The 22,791-nt window shown below is 42.4% G+C and overlaps 1 protein-coding gene across 5 annotated transcripts in view; it reads left to right on the top strand.

The window, feature by feature from the left end:
- Window positions 1-22,791, top strand: part of SVOPL (SVOP like) — a 78,719-nt gene that overhangs the window by 12,331 nt on the left and 43,597 nt on the right. For 3 of the 5 annotated variants that reach the window (XM_025854990.2, XM_025854989.2, XM_073899256.1), the window contains 6 exons: window positions 2,897-2,995; window positions 8,018-8,089; window positions 9,621-9,745; window positions 12,569-12,632; window positions 15,051-15,176; window positions 17,768-17,896. In XM_025854990.2, coding sequence (XP_025710775.2) covers window positions 2,897-2,995; window positions 8,018-8,089; window positions 9,621-9,745; window positions 12,569-12,632; window positions 15,051-15,176; window positions 17,768-17,896 — 615 coding nt within the window. The remainder of the gene's footprint in view (window positions 1-2,896; window positions 2,996-8,017; window positions 8,090-9,620; window positions 9,746-12,568; window positions 12,633-15,050; window positions 15,177-17,767; window positions 17,897-22,791) is intronic. The other 2 variants (XM_073899257.1, XM_073899258.1) reach the window with 2 other exon arrangements.

Here is a 22,791-nt window from a genome sequence, read left to right as displayed (position 1 = left end):
GAGGGGGTTAATTAAAAAATAAATTTCATCTACCTTTGGCAGGTATTTGGTTATGAGCATATAAATATCTGTGTCTTTATGTTCTGGGAATTCAGTATTCATTTAAAAAAATGGTTTAAATTTCTTCCTTCTCTGGGAGGAGAGGAGAAAACTAGTATCACTCTAAGTAAAATTAGACACATGGTCCTCAAATATTTTGTGCATAAGAATCATATGGGACACCTGTTGTCATTACAGATTTCCAGAACCTTTAGGAGACACTAATGAAGGTTTGCTATTTTGAGAAAAGAAGAGTGATAGCTCAATTCCAGGGCTTTGACCAACAGTGGGACTGTCCCAAGAGACCACTACTGCTTCCTCTTTTTGTCATCGGTGCAGTGAGAATATGTTAGGAATATGATAGTGATAATGAGACAGAATGGAAAAACTGAGAGAAGTGGTAAACATGACAGTGGTTTAAGGTGGGACATAAAGATAGCCAAGAGGACACTAGTGAGTAAATAACAGGGAGCCCTGCCCCTCGCCCTCAGCTAAATGGTATGAGAAAAAGAGTGATGTGAGCTGGTGGGAGCACTTGGCAAGTTCTGATGCAGGGCTCCAAAGCCTTGTGTTCTCAGGAGGCAGTCCAGGAATGGAGAGAAAAGTAAGACACATCCTGACCCTACTTTTATAATAACCAACTGTAATATAATTTAGAACATTTCTTCATCTATAAAGTAATGTCTCACCGAGGCTCCAAAATGTTAAGTTCCATATTACAAGGGACAAATGTGTGTGACTGGGGAGGGTTTTATCATGACTTTCAACCAGAACATCTCCACTTCTGTTTTACATATTTGGTTTCCAGTATGGTTTCATTACATGGTCCCCTTGGCTTAAACACTGTTAAACTCTCTGCATCTTTTACCTTGAAATATGTTGGGAACCCTGTCTTTTCTTCCATTATAGCCCTCTGGCAAGTGAAAAGAATATGCAGAATTTTTTTTACCTTCCCAAATCAACCAAACCACCTACACAAAGGGGGTATATCTTTACTAGTTATTATCTGTATTAGAAAGATGGTGCTAGTGTACCCCTTTCCCAAAGGATAGGTATCACTTTTGTATAGGTAACCCCTGATGTCCATATCCAGATCCATGTCAATGGAGATTGTATGTCTATTGCACATTTACCCTTGATGTTGTTGTGAAATAGCTTCTGGTCTTCTTTAAGTGTTTTATAAGCTGCTTCAGTTCTTCCCAACCCATCAGGTAGGAAGGGCTATTTACCAGGCCATTTCCTCCCTGTCAGACACACACACACACACACACACACACACACACACACACACACACACACACCTGTTTAATTGTGTGTGGTGACCAAATCCCTTCCCTGGTTTTAGGATGGGCTGCACTGGATGAATCTTCTCATCAGAATAGGTGTGTTGACAGTGATGGGCATGGCTCCTCCTGGCCATGGTCTCTTAAGGTTCTTGGTCAGAGGCAGTGGGAGCAATAGTTGGGTCTCAGGGCCTCACATGACCAGGGTGTATGTAATAACATCACAACAGTGGTGCAGCCCCAGTCGGCGACCAGGCGTCCCAAATCCTGGTGTTCTCTGAGGTCTTCTGAGATCTTCTTATACGGTGCTGCTCCCCTGTGTCCCTCTCCCCTAAGGCTGTTATATCAGAGTGGGGCAGGGTCTTCTCCCTTATTGGCTTATTTTCTCCTAAGACCACTTGGAGGAGTAGAGTCCTGATTGATATTGACCCAACTGCTCCTCATTACTGAGAGAGAGAAGTTTAATAAATCAAACATCCTTCTGAGGTTGTCATGCCGTCTCTTATTCATTATACTTTTGGGGCTAAAACACACCAGCTATCTGAACTCTAAACATGAATAAAGTACTTTCCAAGAAGAGACAAACCTTTATGATATCTTTCCAATTCCCATATAGTAGCTAATACCACTATACTTTATTCATCCCAGACCTTCGAGTTACAAATACAATATTTATATTATAAATAGTGTCTCCTAAAGATTCTGGAAATCTGTAATGACAACAGGTGTCCCATATGATTCTCATGCACAAAATATTTGAGGACGATGTGTCTAATTTTACTTAGAGTGATACTAGTTTTCTCCTCTCTTCCCATACAATACATAATCCACACAAATATCAATTCTTTTCTAGCATCTACATCTATAATACATAATCCACCCAAATATCAATTCTTTTCTAGCATCTACATCTTCCTTTCCCTGGGAGATAAACTCACCCTACAATGGATTACAAGATAGAGACAGAGGATAATATTCAAACTTCTTATTGAAAGAAGTATTTGGGAGCATAACTTACACTAGGCTTGCCAAATAGACCTTCTTCCCTGGTGATGAACTCATTGCTTTGTACTTGCTGCTTTACTCTCTTCTAGTTTTCATGAAGCTTGCCTTCCAGCTCAGCTTCTTGAGATCAGAGACTATTTCACAAGTCCATTTGGAAAGGCTATGCCCTGAGACCTTCACAATGATGAGTATGAAGCCACAGAGCTAGGCTGATGTGGATGCTGGTAGTTAGGTCATCTACTACCTAAGTGACTCCCCCAACACACATGCACATAACACCCTCATAGTGCTATAGTGCAAATACATGGATCAGCAACATAGCAAATAAATATATGTCATAAATCTGTGGGAGTCCTCTCAAATTATTCAAACCATAAACATTATATCCACGAAAGCCAAAGTTCTACTATACGTCATTACCCAACTAGCAGTGTTGAGTGCGTACACTGTAGGTGCTCCCTCAATGCAGAGGGAAAGGAGATTAGGATTAGAAGAATGATGGACAGGCACACATGGGAAGATTAATGAGAAACTAGCACTAAGATGTGGCGTTTCCCTCCTTCTTGAAGGTTGTCGAGGCCATGGAGATCATGTTAATAGCAGTCGTGTCTCCTGTCATCCGCTGTGAATGGCAGCTGGAGAATTGGCAGGTGGCTTTAGTGACCACGGTGAGTGCCTGCTTCGTGTGCTTTGAATGAACCAACTGAGAACCAGGGCTTCTGCTCCCCTTCCTCCATCCCACAGGGCTGAGAGCCAAAGGCTACCTCACTGCTTGGTGTGTTGGCTTCCAAAGCTCATGGGTTTACAGGCCCAAACTACCATTTGGGGTCTTTCTCTTTTTTTCTCTTTTCCTGTAAGGAGCACACCCTTGAATTGCTTCTTTTCTAGCCCCTAGCAAGAGACTAGAAGAGACAAATGCAAATCAGAGAGAGTAGCCCTTAAGTCATGGATTAGTTATGGTTTGAGTCAGACTGCAAATTAGTTGGACCATAGTGACTTATGCAATCACCAAATCACGCTCACGGAATTGTATTGTGGTATGCATTCAACTTTTCTCGAAGATCGTTGTGAATAGCCTTATGAAGTGCACATCAAGTTTTGCTACAGAGTGGAATTAAGGATATTCTACAGCATTCTTTCAAAAGGTGTTTATTAAATACCCGTGAATCGCCAGCACGCTTTGTGTGCATGCATGTGTGTTGGCAGGAGTACAAGCAGCTCCATGTTGCTTGAATAGAAAGTCAGGAAGAGGGAACAATGGGAGACAAGGCTGCAGAGACAGGTGGGCATCAGAAGCATCTTGGAGTCCATGCATGGACTCCATTCTGGAGACCACTGTGGGCCCCCACACCCCAACTTCGGTCAACATGCGCAAGCCCCCCAAGCACAATAAATTTGGCACAGATCTATATGACAGTTTTTCCAAATTACTCTTTTATGTAACAAAGATCAATTTCACCTAAACACATCATTGACTTCATAGTCATTATGTATTTCTAGTTAAATGGATATTGAAGTACACTTCCTATCATGCGGAGCTCTGGTAAAACTTTTTTTAAAAAAAATCTTAGAAGAGGCTCTTCATGCCTACAAATGTTGGAGGCTACACTGTGGTTGACAGGGAGCCATGAAGGGGCCTTAAGGAGAGACGTGGTCAGATTTCCAAGCGCCCTGAGGAGATAAGGTTGGAAGGTGGATACGTGAGCAGTAGTAAAGTGGCAGAGTGCACGGAGGCAAGGCAGTGTGTTCTGGAAGTATTTAAGAGGTCACATCAGCTGAGGAGGTGAAAGAAACAGAAGGTGAGGAGTGGAGAATTGATTTACTTGGGTATTGAAGCTGGTTTTCATGAGGGCAGGACTAAATAGGGAGAAATGCAATGAGACAGGTGCCAACATCCTCACCGAGAGGAGAGTATCAGGAGGCAGGGAGGCGGAGATGGGTGAAGGATGCAGAGTCAGTTGGCGGAGGCCTTGAAAGACGGTAAGGCCTTCTAAGAGAGTGAGAGTTACGGTCTGAAACTGGCCGTGGAGCATGCTGGAAGTTTTCCCCAGCCCCCTAGGCTTCTGGGGGTTATGGGCAGAGAGGAAGGGGTGTCCCCAGCTCTCACTCACTCACTGCCTTAACCAAACTTGACCTGGGAATTCTTATCTGTGTTGGGAACCGGGAACCTCCTCCTCCCCTAAGGAACCCATCTGAGTTCTCTTCTCAGATAACGTACGTTATCCGCCCAGTTGTGTTTCTCTCTGTGTCGTGGAGGCCAGGAAGCGTGGAGCCCGGTTTTGGACTCAATCCCAGCAGCAAATGTACAATCTGCTTATTTTCTGACATCCATTTCTCTCTTTAAAATCCCTTTATTAATTCTGTTGCACTTGTTCCTTTTTTTAAAAAAAGTTCTGGGGCGCCTGGGTGGCTCAGTCGTTAAGCGTCTGCCTTCGGCTCAGGTCATGGTCCCAGGGTCCTGGGATCGGGCCCCGCATCGGGCTCCCTGCTCCGTGGGAAGCCTGCTTCTCCCCCTCCCACTCCCCCTGCTTGTGTTCCCTCTCTCACTGTGTCTCTCTCTGTCAAATAAACAAATAAAATCTTTAAAAAAATAAAAAAAGTTCTAACGCTTTTAGAAGAGGGAAGGGGTATAAATAAAAACAACTAAAGACCTTACCTGGGCTTGTAATGAAGTGACCCGGCCATTTTTCATTTTCTTCTACATATAAAAGACAGTTGCAGTTTGGAAAGCATTCCTTATCAACCCTGTACCTTTAGAGTGACCGCGGTAAGATTCCGTGTAATTATAGCTGCACCACACCCCAGCGGGCTTGTGAATATGCATGTCTCTCTATTCCTGAGGATGTTGGGGCACCCAGCTGTGGTGTTTGCATCCGTCGCTCCCATGAAACTATGTTATATGATACACTTTCTATATTTACAAGTGACATTTCATCGGTTGCGTTTATGTTGTTTTCGGTGGCACCTCCCTGATGTCACCTGTAACACGACTTCCTTGTCAGGTGGGTCACGGCTCAGGAGACTTTTCTCTAGGGAATTCAAGTCACCCCAGATGTGCCCATGTCTTGCTCTGAGTTCCTGGCTGGCTACTGTCTTTTCGTGGCTGTCACCCTGGCTGTGAGTCCCATCCGGCTTTGGCAACCGCACCCTGGGCTCACTGGCCACGGGCTTGCCAACGGGAGGGGCTCGGACTGATTCAGCCAAGAGGCCACATTTTGACCAACTCCCAGGCTCCCCATTCCCCAAGCCCAGTGCCACCTGCCATCTTCCAGACAACCTGGCCCAAGCAGTTGTTAACCTTGAGGACTGTGGATGAATTACAGTCCCTCACGTTTTGTGACTAAGAGCTGGCGCTGAAGAAACAAAACTTCATGTGGGGCGTAAAACAGAAATAGAAGAGTAATATTTATGCTCAAAATAAGTACCTGCAGAAAAAGCAGACCCTCCAAAGGGAGGGGGAGAGACAGAGAGAGAGAGTTTATGTCTTCCCTTCTGTGCGATTTCCCAAACAGGACTAGCAGTCACAAGTTTTGGGGTTCACGTAGGCATTGAGTCAAGGTTCGTACTCCAGACAGGCTTGATAATAAACAGCTCAGCCTTGGGAAAGTCATGTCTTTACACTGAATGGAAAGAAAACAGAAAGAAAAAAAAATCTGCCACTCATGGGCGAGAACAGAGTAAACTTTAAATTTGATCTTATTTGACTCTTTGCTTCATCTTTATTAATCATTTAATTGAGCTTAATCCAGGGGAAATTAAGTCTATTAACCCAACATAGCATCTCAATAAACAAAAGTATTTTAAATCCAAAGAGCCACTTTCCTCCCTACCCTGGGCAGTCTGTGATTGCTTCCTTTTAATCAAGTCTGGTCAAAACGAAAAAAAAATGAGTTTACTTCTTTCCTTCTTGGAGGGAATTTGATAATTTCATAATAGAAATTGCTTAATTTCAGGGGCACCCAAATTTTGAGATTCACCAACTGATATGACTTTTTAATTTTTTTTTAAGATTTTATTTATTTATTTGAGAGAGAGAGAATGAGAGAGAGCACGAGAGGGAAGAAGGTCAGAGGGAGAAGCAGACTCGCTGCTGAGCAGGGAGCCCGAGGCAGGACTCGATCCCGGGACTCCAGGATCATGACCTGAGCCGAAGGCAGTCGCTTAGCCAACTGAGCCACCCAGGCACCCCTGACTTTTTAATTTTTTTAAGATGTTTATATATCCATTTGAGAGAGAGAGAGAGAGCACAAGTGGGGAGTGGGGGTGGAGGGACTGAGGGAGAAGCAGACTCCCTGTGGGGCAGGGAGCCCGATGCGGGACTCGATCCCAGGACCTTAGGATCATGACCTGAGTGGCAGGTAGACACTTAATCAACTGAGCCATCCAGGCACCCTGATATGATTTTTTTTTTAATTGAGCGGCTGACATAGGGTTGACATTAAAAATATATATATTTGATAATTAAGGCTATTAGGAGATGAGAAAGAGGTAAAAAATCTTGCCATTGACTACCATCGTCTTTCAAAAAAAAAAAAAAAGAGAGAGGGGCACATTCATATCAACAATCAGAAAGAAAATTATTCCAGAATAAAAAGAGCCCTTAATATTTAATACATTTAGATTTATTCAAAACGTATCACATTGACCTTATTTTCACCATTTTTTTTCTCAGGACTGATTAGATTTCATGATAGGGCAGCATCTGTCCCAAGACTGGCATTTAGAGAACACTGGCTTCTTCCCTCCTCCCCTTCTATCCTGGAAAGCGCAGGGTAGAGGAATACCATGGCTTTGTTGTTCAAGAACAGATATGATGTGGTTTTTTCTTCTTCTTCTTCTAGTTCCCTGTGGAAGAAATGCGTTTGAGTCTTCCTTATGAAGAGTAAGGAAGGGGAAAAAAAAAAGAGAAAGCAAAGCAGTCAGCAGAGAGAAACAGTTCTCTTATTGAAAAAGTCTTAGAAATGCAAGCTAACACTTTTCCTTTGATTACCCTAGAGTCAATCAGTCAGAGATCTTACTAGAAAGGAAAGCAAGTGAAGCTTGGCACTGCTTGAAAGAAGAAAAATAAGTAGCCTAAAGACATAGACATCAGATCGCCGCTCAGACTGAGTTAAAATGCTGGTATCATACCCAGGTTCTTGAATTTTATCAGTGTAGGATAAGCTGTTGTGAGAACAGGGATGGAAAAGAAACAGATTTATATTAGTTTTGAAGAGTGTTTCTGTATGGGGGCTTGGCTTGGGTGTTTATTTAAAGTTTGTGTTTACCTGTAAAAACATAAAGGAAAATTGCTTCTAGGAGGCTCAACTTGTGGGTGGGATCAGGCAGGTCATGAATGAATAGAGGTGGTTTTTCTTTTTTAATTCTTAAAATGGAAATGCACAATTATACATCTGAGTAGAATGAGGCCAGGGCCATCATCTTGGATCAGAGGGAGATAAACTACCTGTTCCTCTGACCCCTGTTTCCACCTGGGGGCAGCCTCTCTATGTGTGGGGTGAACCGATGGGAAGCATCAGCCTCTGAAGCCCTGAACATGGGAACCAGACGCAGGGGGGCTTTGTGAAGCTTCTACCCTTTGCACATTTCCAGTCAACTTTTCATGAAGATGAATGAATGGGAAATGCAGCTAATCAGCATATTCTAGAAAGCCTGCCTTACTGGATCATTTTTTCTCACTCCACCTCCAGATGGTGTTTTTTGGCTACATGATATTCAGCATCCTCTTTGGCCTACTTGCTGACAGATATGGCCGCTGGAAGGTAGGTTGGCCTTGAAGTATGATTTGGAATTTTCTTTTGTGATGATGTCACCCCTGCTTCTCTTTAATGGACATTTCTTTGTCTATAACCAAGATAGAACAGGTGGAAGTGTCCTTCTCTGACACCACGTGCCGGAATTCCAGGCTTGGCTTCTTGCTTTCTCATCTTTTCCTGGGGTACCTGTCCTCACAGCAGGTCCCCGTCATCCAGGAACAGAATTGATGGGTGTGCACAGTCAGAAAATCTGAGAATGTAGAGGATGACACATAGAAACATAAGCAGCTTCACACAGTTTACTTTGGTGTAGCTTTGAAACTCAGCCACTTGCTCAAGGTCACGTATCTACTAAGGTTAGACAGTAAGATCTAAACCTATGTCTTCTGATTAGAAACCTGGGTCTCTCTCTCTCTTTTTTTCCCCCTCGTCTGGTTTCTGGTAGGGAAGGCCACTCTAAGCATAAGCACAGGGGGGACAAGCACCAAAGGAAAATAATTATAGAATTGGCTGTATGTTTTGAAGTACACGAAGTAAATATCATAGACATTCATAAATTAATCTGAAAACACAAGTATGTCAAAAAAATGTAAAAAGCACAAGAAGACATTTTACAAAAAAATAAAAATGGTCAAGATATCTTGGAAAACATTTGATTGTGGGAGGAATCAAAAGGAAACAGAAGGTATGATTTTTGGGGTATCAAATCCATAAGGATTTTTTTCTTTTTCTTTTAGAGAAAGCTGCAAGTGTACAGACTTCATATTGGTATAGTTTTTCTGACCATTGGTTTGGCAGGATGGACCAAGAACCTTGAGAATACGCACTCTAGTCTGATCATTTTCTTTCCAGAAATCTAGCCCGATTAGACCATCAGAGAACCACAGAGATTTCTGTGCAGACATTGTCACAGTTGAGAAAACCTCAGCATTCAACCACAGGGAAAGGGTTTATGCATTATATTACATGCATTATAGTACATCTTTCCACTGGAATATTTTGCAGCCATTAAAAATACGTTTTCCCTTTCAAGCAGGGAAAATAGGATAAAAACATGTTAACATGTCTTTTTTGAGGGGTTGGGAAGTCAAGCAAGATTTAAATATTTTTGTTTTCTCTTTTTCTTCCATATTCTCTTCTGTGAATTTGTATTATTCTTATGATCAGGGAAAACGCAAATACCTTAAATTTTCTCCTCATCCCATTCCAACACAGCACTTCCCTGGGCTCCTAATGAGGCAGGTTTTTGCATCCTGATTTACAAGTTTGGGCTCCGGTCACCTGTTAGGGTGGATGCAGCCTGGCAGTTTTGAAGAATGGTCTAAATTTGGAATGTCTGGACTTTCAGGCAATACAATGGCATAGACTGTGTTATTTGACGATTGAGAGAGATTGGTGAGGTCCCTGTAGAATTAGCTTCTCTGAGAAGCAAACATCTGGATGGAAATTAAAAATCACCTTCAGAAGTTAAATTTTCTCCCATTAACTTCTTCCACTGAGGCAGGTCCCTTTAATAAGTCTCCTTTTGTTGCTTCAGATTTTGCTCATCTCGTTCCTGTGGGGAGCCTACTTCTCCTTGCTGACGTCTTTCTCTCCGTCCTACGTCTGGTTTGTCTTCCTGCGGACAATGGTGGGCTGCGGTGTGTCTGGCCATGCACAAGGGTAAAGACTTCACCTAGAGGATGCTTGAGAGAGAGATGCACACACCACCAGATACTTACACATATGCTGTGGCTCATGGGCCAATTGCATCAACAAACTGTCAATGTATAAGACCTCACTTGTGCTAATTATTTTTTAGCTTTTTATTTATTTATTTATTTTTCTTGAAGTGACGGCTGCAAATTCCACTAGGAGCTATTTGCTCATCAAAATGATGTTTGATGGCGAGGCTAGCAAGAGTGCACTAGAGGTGAATATGTTTAAACTTTTTTGTCCCTAAGGCTGCTCTTTATTTTGTGAGACTAAATGCTAAGCAAAAGTGCTGTGTGAGGTAGGTAACACAGTCTATTCATTGCTGGAGAATTTGTTGGAAAAGTTTAGTTTGATCAGAAGCCCCTTTAACATTGAGGGGTAAACATTTTATTTATTTATTTTTTAAAGATTTTATTTATTTGAGAGAGAGAGAGAACAAGAGAGCAAGCATGAGCAGGGGGGAGGGGCTGAGGGCGAGGGAGAAGGAGACTCCCTGCTGAGGAGGGAGCCCGATGGGGGACTTGATCCCAGGGTCCTGGGATCATGACCTTGAACTGACTGAGCCACCCTGGTGCCCAAGGAGTAACCATTTTAAAACGCCATTGACCTGTGACTGAAGACTGTGTCTAAGTGCATTTGCAAAGCAAAGGGAGACTGCTGAGAGAGACGGTGGTTGCTTGTCCTTCTCTGCCCTGGGATAAGGGCGCAGTGTCTTCTTGTGCCTGGAGAGTTGTGCTAAAGGTTCCGCAACTCCCGAGCCTCCCTTAAATTCACAGAGCCCCTCAGGCTACTGTCTCCTGGGTGCCTTGGAGCAGGTTACCCTTAGAATGTATTATCATATCAAAGCACCCAATTATTACCTTAACGTGTTGCAGAAAGACTGTTCCCCTCTGGGGCATAAATTAAGCCCCACTCTGAGCTGTGGAGCCCGACAGGAGTAGAAGTTAGCTTGACTGTTTACAACATCCCTCGGGGAACCGGCCCAATAAGTATGTTAAGAAAGCCCAAACCCTGGTTAATAATTGCAACAGGGAAGCGCAATTAGAAAACTGAAGGGAGTATGATTCTATTTATTTGTCTCTTCACAAAATTAATTAGAAATCCGTGCTTTGACTGTCACCATTCACTGTGGCTAACTATTTACTTTCTTTTAGGTGTATTTTAATTTCCCAAGTATGTTTTAGAAAGGGGAATCAGGCTTGGCAAAAACATTTTGCCAATTTTTGGGGGAGAAAAATGAGGCTCATATCTCTTAAATGGTAGAAGGTTGAAAATAACTTTGGGAAGAAACATGTAACCAGAGCAGTTGCAAATTTCTTATTGTTCTCTTACGTGGATGTTAGCTGTTCACAATTATACAGCAAAATGTAATTGTTAGGAAAAACTGCTGTTTTCCTTTACACACTCACACTCAGTACTTGTGACAAATCTTCACTTTTTTTTTTAAGAGCGAGAAAGCACATGCAAGCAGGGGGTGATGGGAGGAGGCAGAGGGAGAGGGAGAATCTTAAGCAGGCTCCACTTGGAGCTCAATGTGGGGTTTGATCTCATGATCCTGAGTTCATGACCTGAGCTGAAATCAAGAGTTGGTTGCTTAGCCAACTGAGCCACCCAGGCAACCCGATAAATCTTCACTCCTGACACTGAATGTGTGGGTTATTTACACACCGGCCAATTCTCCAGCACCAGCTGGGTATTCTACAATTTAGTTCAATTCTGACCCTAACCAGGAGTTTGCTCAGACCCCACAGGTTTAGGGCTCAGTTGCACAAAGCCATCGCCCACCTCAGACACCAACCGCAAGCAGTAGGTCCCCAGGTTATCCACGCCTTCTGTCTGACTTGCTACAAATTGCAAGTTGCCACAGATCCCTCTGGGGGCTCAATAGATTGCCAGAGCAGCTCACAGGACCCAGACAAACAGTCTCCCTACTATTGCAGATGTATTACAAAGGATATTTTACTTATTTATTTATTTATTTATTTATTTATTTATTTATTTATTTAAAGATTTATTTATTTATTTGTCAGAGAGAGAGAGAGAGAGCACAAGCAGGGGGAACAGCAAGCAGAGGGAGAAGCAGGCTTCCCTCCGAGCAAGGATCCCGATATGGGACTCGATCCCAGGACCCCGGGATCATGACTTGAGCCGAAGGCAGACGCCCAACCAACGGAGCCACCCAGGTGTCCCTACAAAGGATATTTTAGAGGAAACAGACGAACGGCCAGATGAAGAGCTATACAGAGGGCAAGGTCTGGAAGGGTCCTGAGAGCAGGAGCTTCTGTCCCTGTGGAGTTGGTGGTACACCACCCTCCCAGCACGTAGATGTGTTCGCCAGCCTGGAAGCTCACCAAACCTTGGATGTTAGTGATTTTTAGGGAGGCCCTATCACATAGGCATGAGGCATATAGGCATCAACTCATATGCCAACCCCTCTCCTCTCCCCGGGGGATGGGGGATAGGGCTGGATGTTCCATAATTCTAATCATGGCTTGGTCTTTTCAGACCAGGCCCCATCCAGGTGCTCACCGAGAGCCACCTCATTAGACCAAATGATGCTCCTTTGGACCAGGGAAGTCCAAGGATTCTAGGTGTTCTGTGTCAGAAACTGGAGCCAAAGACCGAATATTAGCAGGAACTGGCTGCTGAGAGCAGTATATATATTTTTCACAATGACAAAGTGTATGTTTTTGCATTCTTCATCTCTATGACAAGAAAAGTTATGATTTTTTTAAGTTATTTGCTTTGATAAAAACAAAATTATTCTCTTCCCCCTTCCTTCCTGTTTAGACTAATCATAAAGACTGAATTTTTGCCTACAAAATATCGAGGCTACATGCTCCCCTTGTCTCAGGTAAGATAAAATAGGAATCCTACCCGGTCTTATCCTAGAGGATATGATGCACATGGTTTTGTGTCTGGCTGGTTGATTGTCTGATGAGCACACTGCCTATTTCTTGGTGTTAACTAAAGAGCACTGGGAAGGTTAGATGCCTGGGGTCCCATTTCAAGGTGTCCTCAGCCAGGACTTTTTCTCACCCCACAGTAGCATTTAGAACACAGTAGCCCCTTCTGGGAAACATTCCAGTGGCTGGTCTCAGTGGAATGATGGAAGCCCAGGAATGCATCTGGAATGGACTTTGTCTTCCCACTGAGTCTTCAGTAGGGGGACACAGCTACTACCCCTTTTTAGGGCAGCCCATCTCCCCTCTAGGGTTACTAGTATCTTTGAGGCCATAATTGGCCCATGCCTGTGGGGACTAAGTGCCTTGTCCAGCTGAGCCATTTATCCAGGTGAGGAGATTGGGATGCTCCCAAGCCCGCCCCAGGCCCCACTGGCTGCTGAGGAGAGGTTTTGCATCAGAAGCTATGTCGATCAATCTAGGTGCCCTTGTAGCATCTCTGATGCCATCATCGTCCAAAAGCCCTGACTTTCAGGGGCCCAGGAAAGAGAAGGCTCTTCTCACTGAAACATATATTTGACCATAAGTAAAGCCATAGGAGAATATTTTAAAATTTATTTTAAATTTTTCTAATACTCAATGTAGGCAACAAAAAATGATGAAGAACATAACAAACACTGCACGCTAACTCTTTACATTTCTCCCAGGTTTCTTCTGATCTGTGTTAAGATAGATGCACACACTTTTAATACTTAGAATTTGGATTTTATCCTCAACAGTGTTTCATGGGTGTGGTCCTGCTCAGGCTCATCTGTGGACATTTTCTCTTCCATCTGCCACTCATTCCATGGCACGCTTCCTGGTCATGTCTTCTCCTTGCTAGTCTTATTTTCCTCCTCTCCTTGAGTCGTCTAATTAATTCCAATGGTTTTAGCTTCCTATATCTGTAAACCCAAATATCTTTGTCTACAACCAAGAGCATCTCCCTGAGTTTCAGATGCAGGTAGCCAATAGACTACTGGAGAGTCACTTGACTATCGCTTCACAAATATCACATGGATAGAATTGATCTGTTCATCTTCCCCTGAAATGTCTTATTTCCACGTTTCCACTCTCAGCTAGTAATAAACATTGTATGGGCCACAAACTTAAGAGCCATCCCAGCCCCTCCTGTGCCCTCACCCCCATTCAATCCTTCACCAAGTCCTACTGATTCATCCCTTATTGATGGGCCCCCAACTGCAGTGTCCATCAGGAAACCCTGTCACTTTTAGGTCTAATATCTGTGCCAGATTATCAGTTTTTAAATTTTTTGCCATTTCCCTACTAAAATCCTTGTCAGTGACCTATCCCCTGTCACTGTGATAGACTCCCTATCTGGTCTATCACAATGGCTAACTGCTAGTCTTCTTATTTGTTCCTTCTTCAGGAAGTGCATCCCTGATCACTCCCCATGACATTACTCTTTTTTTTTCATAGTCCTTAGCACTTTCTGAAATAATCCTGTTCAGTTTTTATAATAGAATTCTTTAGTGATAAAATAGTCACCCCTTCGTCACCCCTTAATTAGTCTCCCATGAAGGGTCTTTTATTCTATTGTCTTCTCTCTATCTCTGTGAGGTGGAATGGAACTGTCATTTACTCTCCATCTTCCAGTGGGGAGAGAATGTTCAGGCTAACACTTGGACTCATTCTAATTCCCAAACCCACGGGGACTGGCCGTAATGGACTGCCATGTTGTTTGTCGATATAAAATGATCTTCAAGATACATTTTTCAGTACAAAATCAATACTTATACTATGATACCATTTGTGAAAAAAGAGAACAAGATATATCCTTATTAGCTTGTATATGCATAGAACAGCTTTGGAAGGACACAAGAAATTGGTAATATTGGTTCCTTCTAAAAAGAGAACTGGATGGGAAGTAGGAGAGGAAGAGAGTATTTTCAGTGTTTTCCTTTGTGCCTTTTGAGTTATGAACCAGTAAATCTATTATTTACTCAATGGGGAAAAATGTCAGTGTCTCCGATTTTTAAAACTTTGGTGATAGTACTGACCCCCTGTCTAGTTGAGACTTCCATTTATAGACAAGCAAATTGAGCCACGGAGAAGTGAAGCAATGTTCCCTGTTCATCCAGGTCCTGGAGGACCCTCTTCCATCACAACCTCTTATACTGAAATGCTCCCGAGAGAGGCAGGGTTGAGGACACTTGATAGGAGGAATTGTGAAGATTTTATTTTCAAGTAATTACTATAACGAACATGGGGCTCGAACTTACAACCCCAGGTTAAGAGTCACAAGCTCCACTGACGAGCCAGCCAGGTGCACTGATAGGAGGAATTTCAACCTCCCCTTCTCTCCTCAGGTTTTCTGGCTGGCTGGCTCCCTGCTTATCATCAGCCTGGCCTCTGTGGTCATCCCCACCATTGGGTGGCGGTGGCTCATCCGCATCGCCTCCATTCCTGGCATCATCCTCATCTTGGCCTTCAAGGTGAGGATGCTCATGGGGCTCCCTCTGGTCCTCTCCTCCAGCTGGCCCAGGGGTCCTTTCACCCCATAAGTATCAGCCTTACATCTGCCTCTTTCCTTCACTCGAGACTGTCTCGATCTGCTCCATCCCTCCCCTCCATTAGCCTGCCTTCTGATCATTTACTGCTGGAAGTTTTGTCGGACAGCTGCACCCTATTTGGGCTGACCCTTCTCTAACCTTTAGTGCTGGGAGTCGGATGCCGGGTACACATTCTCAGGCCACTATAGACCAGCTGGTTTGTCCTTCTGCTCTCCCTCTGATCTGCAGAATCATCCTCATCCTTAGGTTCTAGGAAAATTATGCTCATTGTTCAAAGATGGGGCTGGCAGCTCAGTGGAACTGGGATGTGTTGTGTGTGTGTGTGTGTGTGTGTGTGTGTGTGTTACCTAACACTGTGGAATCAAAGAATTTCAGATTTCACAAGGGTCCTTGGAGGGCATTTATTTCATACCCCAACCACAAGCACACATCCTGTCACGGCCAGAACACTCCCAGCTTTGGGCACTTTCAGACTCGAGACTTTATAGACAACATCAGTGTGTTCATCTGCAGGCAGCCCTAGTTCTTAGGAAGTTCTTTCTGAACGTGAGGGGACCCTGCCTCCTTATGAATTTATGTGCGGTCTCAGTACTTCTCTCTGAAAATCCAGAGGTCTATCTTCTACATGATATCCCTCCAAACAGTTAAGGGGAAAATTAGCCCAATCCGAGCTTTCCTTCTTTGAATGAAACAGTAGCATTACCTTCAACTCTTTCTGCCGACACCTGATCCCAGAGCCCTGTCTTTTTTTTTTTTTTTTTCCTGGATGAGCCCATTGGTCAGTGTCTTCTCTGCGGTGCATGGTTGCTTGGCGTCCCACACAGAGCGGCAGGTGCCTGGGCCCAGGGGCTTAGTGGACCTGGGGCTTCCCGTGAGCAGCCTGCCTGCCTTGGTTGGTATAGTCAGACACAGACTGTGCCGGCCCCACCACCCTGGGCAAGTTGTCCCACCTCATGAATAGGGCCTATCTCCCTGTGCAGTGGGGAGGATTAAACAAGGAAATGTGTAAGACGCTCTTCCCGAGCCTGGGACATGAACAGTGTTCAATGTGCATTAGCTATGCAGTTATGTTATTACCTTTTTAAGAATTATTTTGAATCTGGTCTTGCCTTTGGATTGATCACATTCACACCGAGTATATACTAGGCTCAGCATTAGATTCCAAGGCTAAAAGTATGCATAGGATACAGTTCTTGCCGTCAAGGAGCGCCAGCCAGTCAGCGAGAGATAGATACAAATGCAAAGGGTGATCATACCAGTGGGACTTGGTCAGCACTGTCACAGCTTTCGTTCTGTGGGTGCTCAGGGGAGAGAGCGGATTGTTCCAGTGAGGTGGTGCTGTTGAATTTGGCCTTGAGGGCTGGAACAGCCTGCATGGGGAGGGCCAGAGAGTGGGGCAAGGGCATTTGGGCAGAGCTGAGGCATCAGCCCAGTCACGAAGGTGTGAATGCAGAATATGTTTGCGGGAGAGCAGGTAGGCTGGAATGAAGGGTGCTGGTGGGAGGCGGGGTGCGAGCACAGGCCTGTGTCCAGATTATGAGGGCCTTCAAGGCAAGGGGTGCTGGTGGCATGGAAGGGGTTGTGTGCTGGGAAGCTGGTTCACGGCTGCAGGGCGCCTGGGTGGGAGGGAACATGAAAACGCCAGGAAAGCAGTCGGAATCATCCTAGTGGGAGATGAGGAGGACCTGCCCTGCCTGCTGGCCACGGGATAGGGAGCAGGGTGCTGCTGGGGGAGGTGCTTTTCTGAGAAAGAACCAGCCCGCCTTGATCGGTTGTGAGGCATGAAGGGTAGGGAGTGGTTCAAGGTGACTGTCAAGGTCCCAGCCTCCACAGAGGCCTGTCTTGTTATGTATGTATGTATTTATATTTGTTTATTTCCTTGAGAGAGTGTGAGAGCATGAATGGGGGGAGGGGCAGAGGGAGAGGGACAAACAGACCCCGCTGAGTGGGGAGCCCGACATGGGGCCCAATCCCAGGACCCCAAGATCTTGACCTGAGCCGAAGTCAGTCGCTTAACTGACTGAGCCACTTGGGTGCCCCAACCTGTCTTGTTTTCTGAGTATGGCAGTCAACGATCAGTGGGTTGAGGGTCTGTCTGGTGAGTCAGGAGTGATTCTTCCCCCTGTGGGTGCCAGAGCCCCTGCTGTATTCATGCTGTGGGCTGTTGCATGTGGGAGATCGCAGGATTTCTGGGGAGAGGCTGGGCTGACAGTGCAGTAGAGGGACCCTGGGGCAGCTGTTTACCAAGTGGATGTAAGCATTTCCTTGTGTTAACGAGTAGGTTGGGCTCTGGATCATCCTGATGTCATCAAGATGGGACTATAGTAAGGAGGATATCACCCTATTTGTTCCAGATCAACTTGGAATGCTGAAGATGCCTGCCATACTGTGTGGCTTTATGCTTGCTGCTCCTCCATCCCTGGAAACTGGGGCATGTGACTATACAAGAGTCACTATGGAACCCCTGGGGTCCACAGCAGTTGAATTCTGATGCTCTTTCCTTCTGTGCCCAGTTTATTCCCGAGTCCGCTCGCTTCAGTGTCTCCACTGGGAACACTCAGGCTGCCCTCGCCACCCTGCAGCGCATCGCCAGGATAAACCGCTCAGTCATGCCGGAGGGGAAGCTGGTGGAGCCCATCCTGGTAAGTTCCCAGCAGGGAGGTCTTCTCCTCCCACCAGAAATCCCCTCAGTCCTAGAAGGGTAGAGGGGAGGGGACCTTCACTCTCTAGCCTTGCCCTAGAGGGACGAGGGATAAGAGCAGAGCAGACTGGGACTAAATCCAGCTCCGTGGAGAGCCAGGTGGCCCTAGCAAATTACCTACCTTCGCTTTCCTCATTGATGAAATGGGAATAATAACCTCTACCTTGCAGAGCTAGTCACATGTCTTGGCATCTTTGTTTATAGGTGAGAGATTGTTTTATAATTTTATTTTCTTGTACTGGCCTTATAAATGATGTAAATGATAAGTGATATCAAACTATAAACCTCATTAGATGATTTCTTTTTTTAAAAAAGGTTTTATTTATTTATTTGTCAGAGAGAAAGAGACCACAAGCAGGGGGAACAGGAGGAGAAGCAGGCTCCCCACTGAGCAAGGAACCTTATGTGGGACTTGATCCCAGAACTCTGTGATCATGACCTGAACCGAAGGCAGATGCTTAACCGACTGAGCCACCCAGGCATCCCTCAATGATTTCTTAAAAAAAAATTTGGCATTTACATTCTACTGGTTCCAGGACTCTTAATGTCAATCTGAAATCATGTCTCACACCAGCCCTGATCACCCAACTGTAGGCGGGTCAATCATAGGTACCAGTGGTACCTTCCTCACCTGTCCTGCCAACTCAGCAACACTTTATGTAAGATAGAAATTCACCTCTTGGTTATGGTTGGAATATGGTTTTGGAATGCTTGGTGAAACTCGCCTCTAATGTCATTTATGCCTAATATGTATTTTGAGGGGAGCAGTGGGGGGGGTAACAATGGGGTGTTACATGGAGGAGTTTTTAAAACTATGATTTAATTTATGTAAAGTTTAGAGTCTACTTTTATTTAAGACTTTTGATTGAGTCAATTCTGGTAGTGTATATATTTTAGAAAATTGTCCGGCTCATCTAGGTTTTCAAATTTGTTGATATAAAATTGTTCCCAGTGTCCTCTTAGGAGTTTCAAAAATCTGCTGCAATATGTCCCGTCTTTCATTTTAATGCCATATATTTGTGCCTTCTCTTATTTCATGGTCCTCTTACTAGAGGTTTGTGTATTAACTTCAAAGAACAAGGGTTTTTCATTGCTGTTCTCTTTATTGACTTTTTTTTTTTGTGGTCTTATTAATTTCTACTCTTTGTTTTCTCCTTTAGCTTTTTATGTTTTTCTAGCTTCTTGAGTTTAGTACTTAGCTCATTTATGGTCAGTCTTTTTGATTTTTAATTAAGTTTTGATTTTTAATTAAGCTGCATTTAACAAGTTTTGTTACAGAGTAATTTTATTTTTATATCTATTTTGTAACTGTTCTTTCTCTTTAACCAGTGAGTTATCCGTTAACTCCCCTTTTTTGTTTGTTTCTAATTTAATTGCATTTTGGTCAGAGGATGTTATCAACTATTTGGAATATTGGAGATTTTTCTGTTGTTCTCTACATAGTGACTTTTAATTGATGTTCCATGTGTGCTTAAAAAGAGCATGTGTTCTCATTGAGTATATATATTTTGTTATATACTGTTAATTGTGCCATATAAATATCTGACACTTTTGCTAGATTTTGCCTGGCTGAGCTAACAGTTTTTCAATAAGATGATGGCTTTGTTCCTTTCTCCTTACAGTCCTGACAGTTTACTTCATATATTTTCAGGATATCTTGTTGCTTCCTAACACATGATTGGCTTAGTCTCATGGATTAACCTTATTATGTTGTTATTTTGTACTGGTTTGGGCCTTAAATTTTATTTTCTCTCATATTACTATATCAAAACTACCTTAGGTTAGCATTTTTCCTGATGTATCTTTTTTCCAGACCTTCATTTTTAACTTTCCTGTGTTGCTTTGCTTTAAAGTTATTTCTTGTGTGTATATATAACTGATCTTTATTTTTTTCACTCAATCTGGTATTCTGTGCCTTTTAGTAATGAATTTGATCCATTTATATCTATTGTGATTACTCACAATTTGGGCTTCTGCCATTTTATATTTCCTCTTAACCATGTCTTTCACTTTCTCCTTTCCTACCTTTTATTAGAGTGATTCAGTTTGCTTTTCTCCCCCTGTGCTTCCTTCTACTGGCTAGGAATTTGTGCACTCTATTTCTTTTGTTATATTTACTATTATTATTATTATATTCTTATATATATAAGAGATATATATATATATCTCTTATATATATAAGATATATATTATAGCCCTTAAATATTGAAAATGAGTACCCACAATATCTATGTTACTTAGTGTCTTTATTTGCTCTCTGAACAGTACAAGGCCCTTGAAGATGTTAGTTCTGATCTGCCCCAGTCTCATCTTCCAAATTACTTTTGTCTTATGTTTTTGTTTCATGTTGTTCATAAGTTTCCCTAAATTAGACATTATTTTCTAAGCAGGTATCTGTTTAGATTTGTAATATTTTTACTACTGTCTTTTTTAGTGGTTTCAAGCTTACCTTTTACAACAACATTCTGGTATCCTTCTCCTTTCTATTGGGTTAATTTGGTTTCATACTTACCACTTAAATGTTGGATCTGTCTGGGTTTAATTGAATATAAGAAACATGGTACAGGTCTAATTTGGTTATATCTAAATGGCTAACCATTTGCACTCATATATTTTTATTGAATAATCCATCTTTTGTATATTTGAGTCTATTTTTGAATTCTCTATTGTGTTCTAATGACAGATTTGTAGATTCAGGTATGTATGAGGACTTGTTATATGATAAAGAGGGTATTTCATGTTGTTGGGGAAAGGATACAGGTTAATTGTTGGTCCAATGTGACACTTTTAATTACAGTATTTTTCATATCTAGTAGGATAAGTCCCCTTGTCAAAATTCTTTTTCAGAATTTTCCAAGTTATTTTCTCAGTACTATTTTTCTGGAACAACTTTGAAGTCACTTTATTAAGATCTTCTCCTAATTCCCCCCCCAAAACTAGGAGAGTTTAATTGGGATGGTGTTGGAATTATTAGTTAACACATAAAGAGAATTGATACCTTTATAATATTAAATATTTTTATTTTGATAAAAGTGTATGTTCCCACTAGTCAAGTCTTTTTATATTCCTCAGCAACATTAAAAAACAAACAAACAAACAAACAAACAAACCCAAAAACCAAGACAAAAAACTCTTATTGGAAGGCTGAATTTCCTGAGGGGAGAGTTCTCCCTATGTGTTTTTTATCTCTATTTTTTTTTTTGATGTACATTTTTTATTTGATACTTAGAGAAAACCCTATGAGGTAGGCAAATATTTTACTTTCTTTTTTTTTGCATTTTATTTTTTATATGTATTTTTTAAATTTATTTTTTATTATTATGTTCAGTTAGCCAACATATAGTACTTTCATTCGTCAAATTAAGAAACTGATCTCAGAAAAGGAAAGGAAGGACTCCAAGATTCTAAAGTGAGTACAGTTGACTCTTGAACAACACAGGGGTTAGGGGTGCTGACCCTCTCCCCATGCAGTTGAAAATCCATGGGTAACTTTTGATTCCTCAAAAACTTCATTAATAGCCTCCTGTTGACCAGAGGCCTTCCTGATAACATAAATAGTTGGTTAGCATATATTTTGTATGGGCAGCACCTGGGTGGCTCAGTTGGTTAAGCAACTGACTCTTGATTTCAGCTCAGGTCATGATCTCAGGGTCGTGAGATAGAGCTCTGTGCTTGGCATGGAGCCTGCTTAAGATTCTCTCTCTCCCTCTCCCTCTGCCCCTTTCCCCCACTCTCTCTCAAAACCAAACCAAACCAAACCAATATTTTGTATGTAATATGTATTATATACTGTCTTCTTACAATAAAATAACCTAGAGAAAAGAAAAAATGTTAAGAAAATCATAAGGAAGAGAAAATATATTTACAGTACTGTACTGTATTTATATAAAAAAAAAATCCACATTTAAGTGGACCTGCACAGTTCAAATTCATGTTGTTCAAGGGTCAACTGTAATGTTTTTTTTTTTTTTTCCAGACACGGCTTTTTAAAAATTTTAATTCCAGTATAATTAGTGTACAGTGTTATAGTACTTTCAGGTATACAATATAGTGATTCAGCAATTTTATACATTACTCATTTCTCATCATGATAAGTGTACTCTTAATTTCCTTCACCTATTTCACCCATCGCCCTACCCCCCATCTTCCCTCTGGTAACCATCAGTTTGTTCTCTATAGTTAAGAGTCTGTTTTTTTATTTATCTCTTTTTTTCTTTGTTCCTTTGTTTTATTTCTTAAATGCCACATTTGAGTGAAGTCATACGGTATTTGTCTTTCTCTGACTGACTTTTTCACTTAGCATTATATCCTCTAGATCTATCCATGTCATTGCAAATGGCAAGATTTCACTCTTTTTTTTATGGCTGAGTAATATTCTACCATATATTTACACCACCTCTTTATCCATTCATCTCTGGATACTTGGGTTGCTTCCATAATTTGGCTTTTATAAATAATGCTGCAATAAACATAGGGGTGCATATATCTTTTCAAATTAGTATTTTCATATTCTTTGGGTAAATACCTAGTAGTGTGATTGCTGGATCATACAGTAGTTCTATTTTTAATTTTTTGAGGACCCTCCATACTGTTTTCCACAGTGCTGCACCAGTTTATATTCCCATCAACAGTACAGGAAGTTTCCTTTTCTCCACATCCTCACCAACACTTGTTGTTTTTTGTATTTTTGATTTTAGTCATTCTGACAGATGTGAGGATATAGCTCATTGTGGTTTTGATTCACATTTCCCTGATGAGGAGTGGTGTTGAGCATTTTCTCATGTGTCTGTTGGCCATCTGAATGTCATCTTTGGAAAAATGTCTGTTCATATCTTC

Source organism: Callorhinus ursinus, unplaced genomic scaffold (genome assembly GCF_003265705.2).
Source record: "Callorhinus ursinus isolate GAN/ISIS: 27379988/994484 unplaced genomic scaffold, GSC_fseal_2.0 scaffold12, whole genome shotgun sequence".
Lineage (NCBI taxonomy): Eukaryota > Metazoa > Chordata > Mammalia > Carnivora > Otariidae > Callorhinus > Callorhinus ursinus.
Note: the sequence above shows the minus strand (reverse complement) of the source record. Positions and strands in the feature narration are given on the sequence as shown.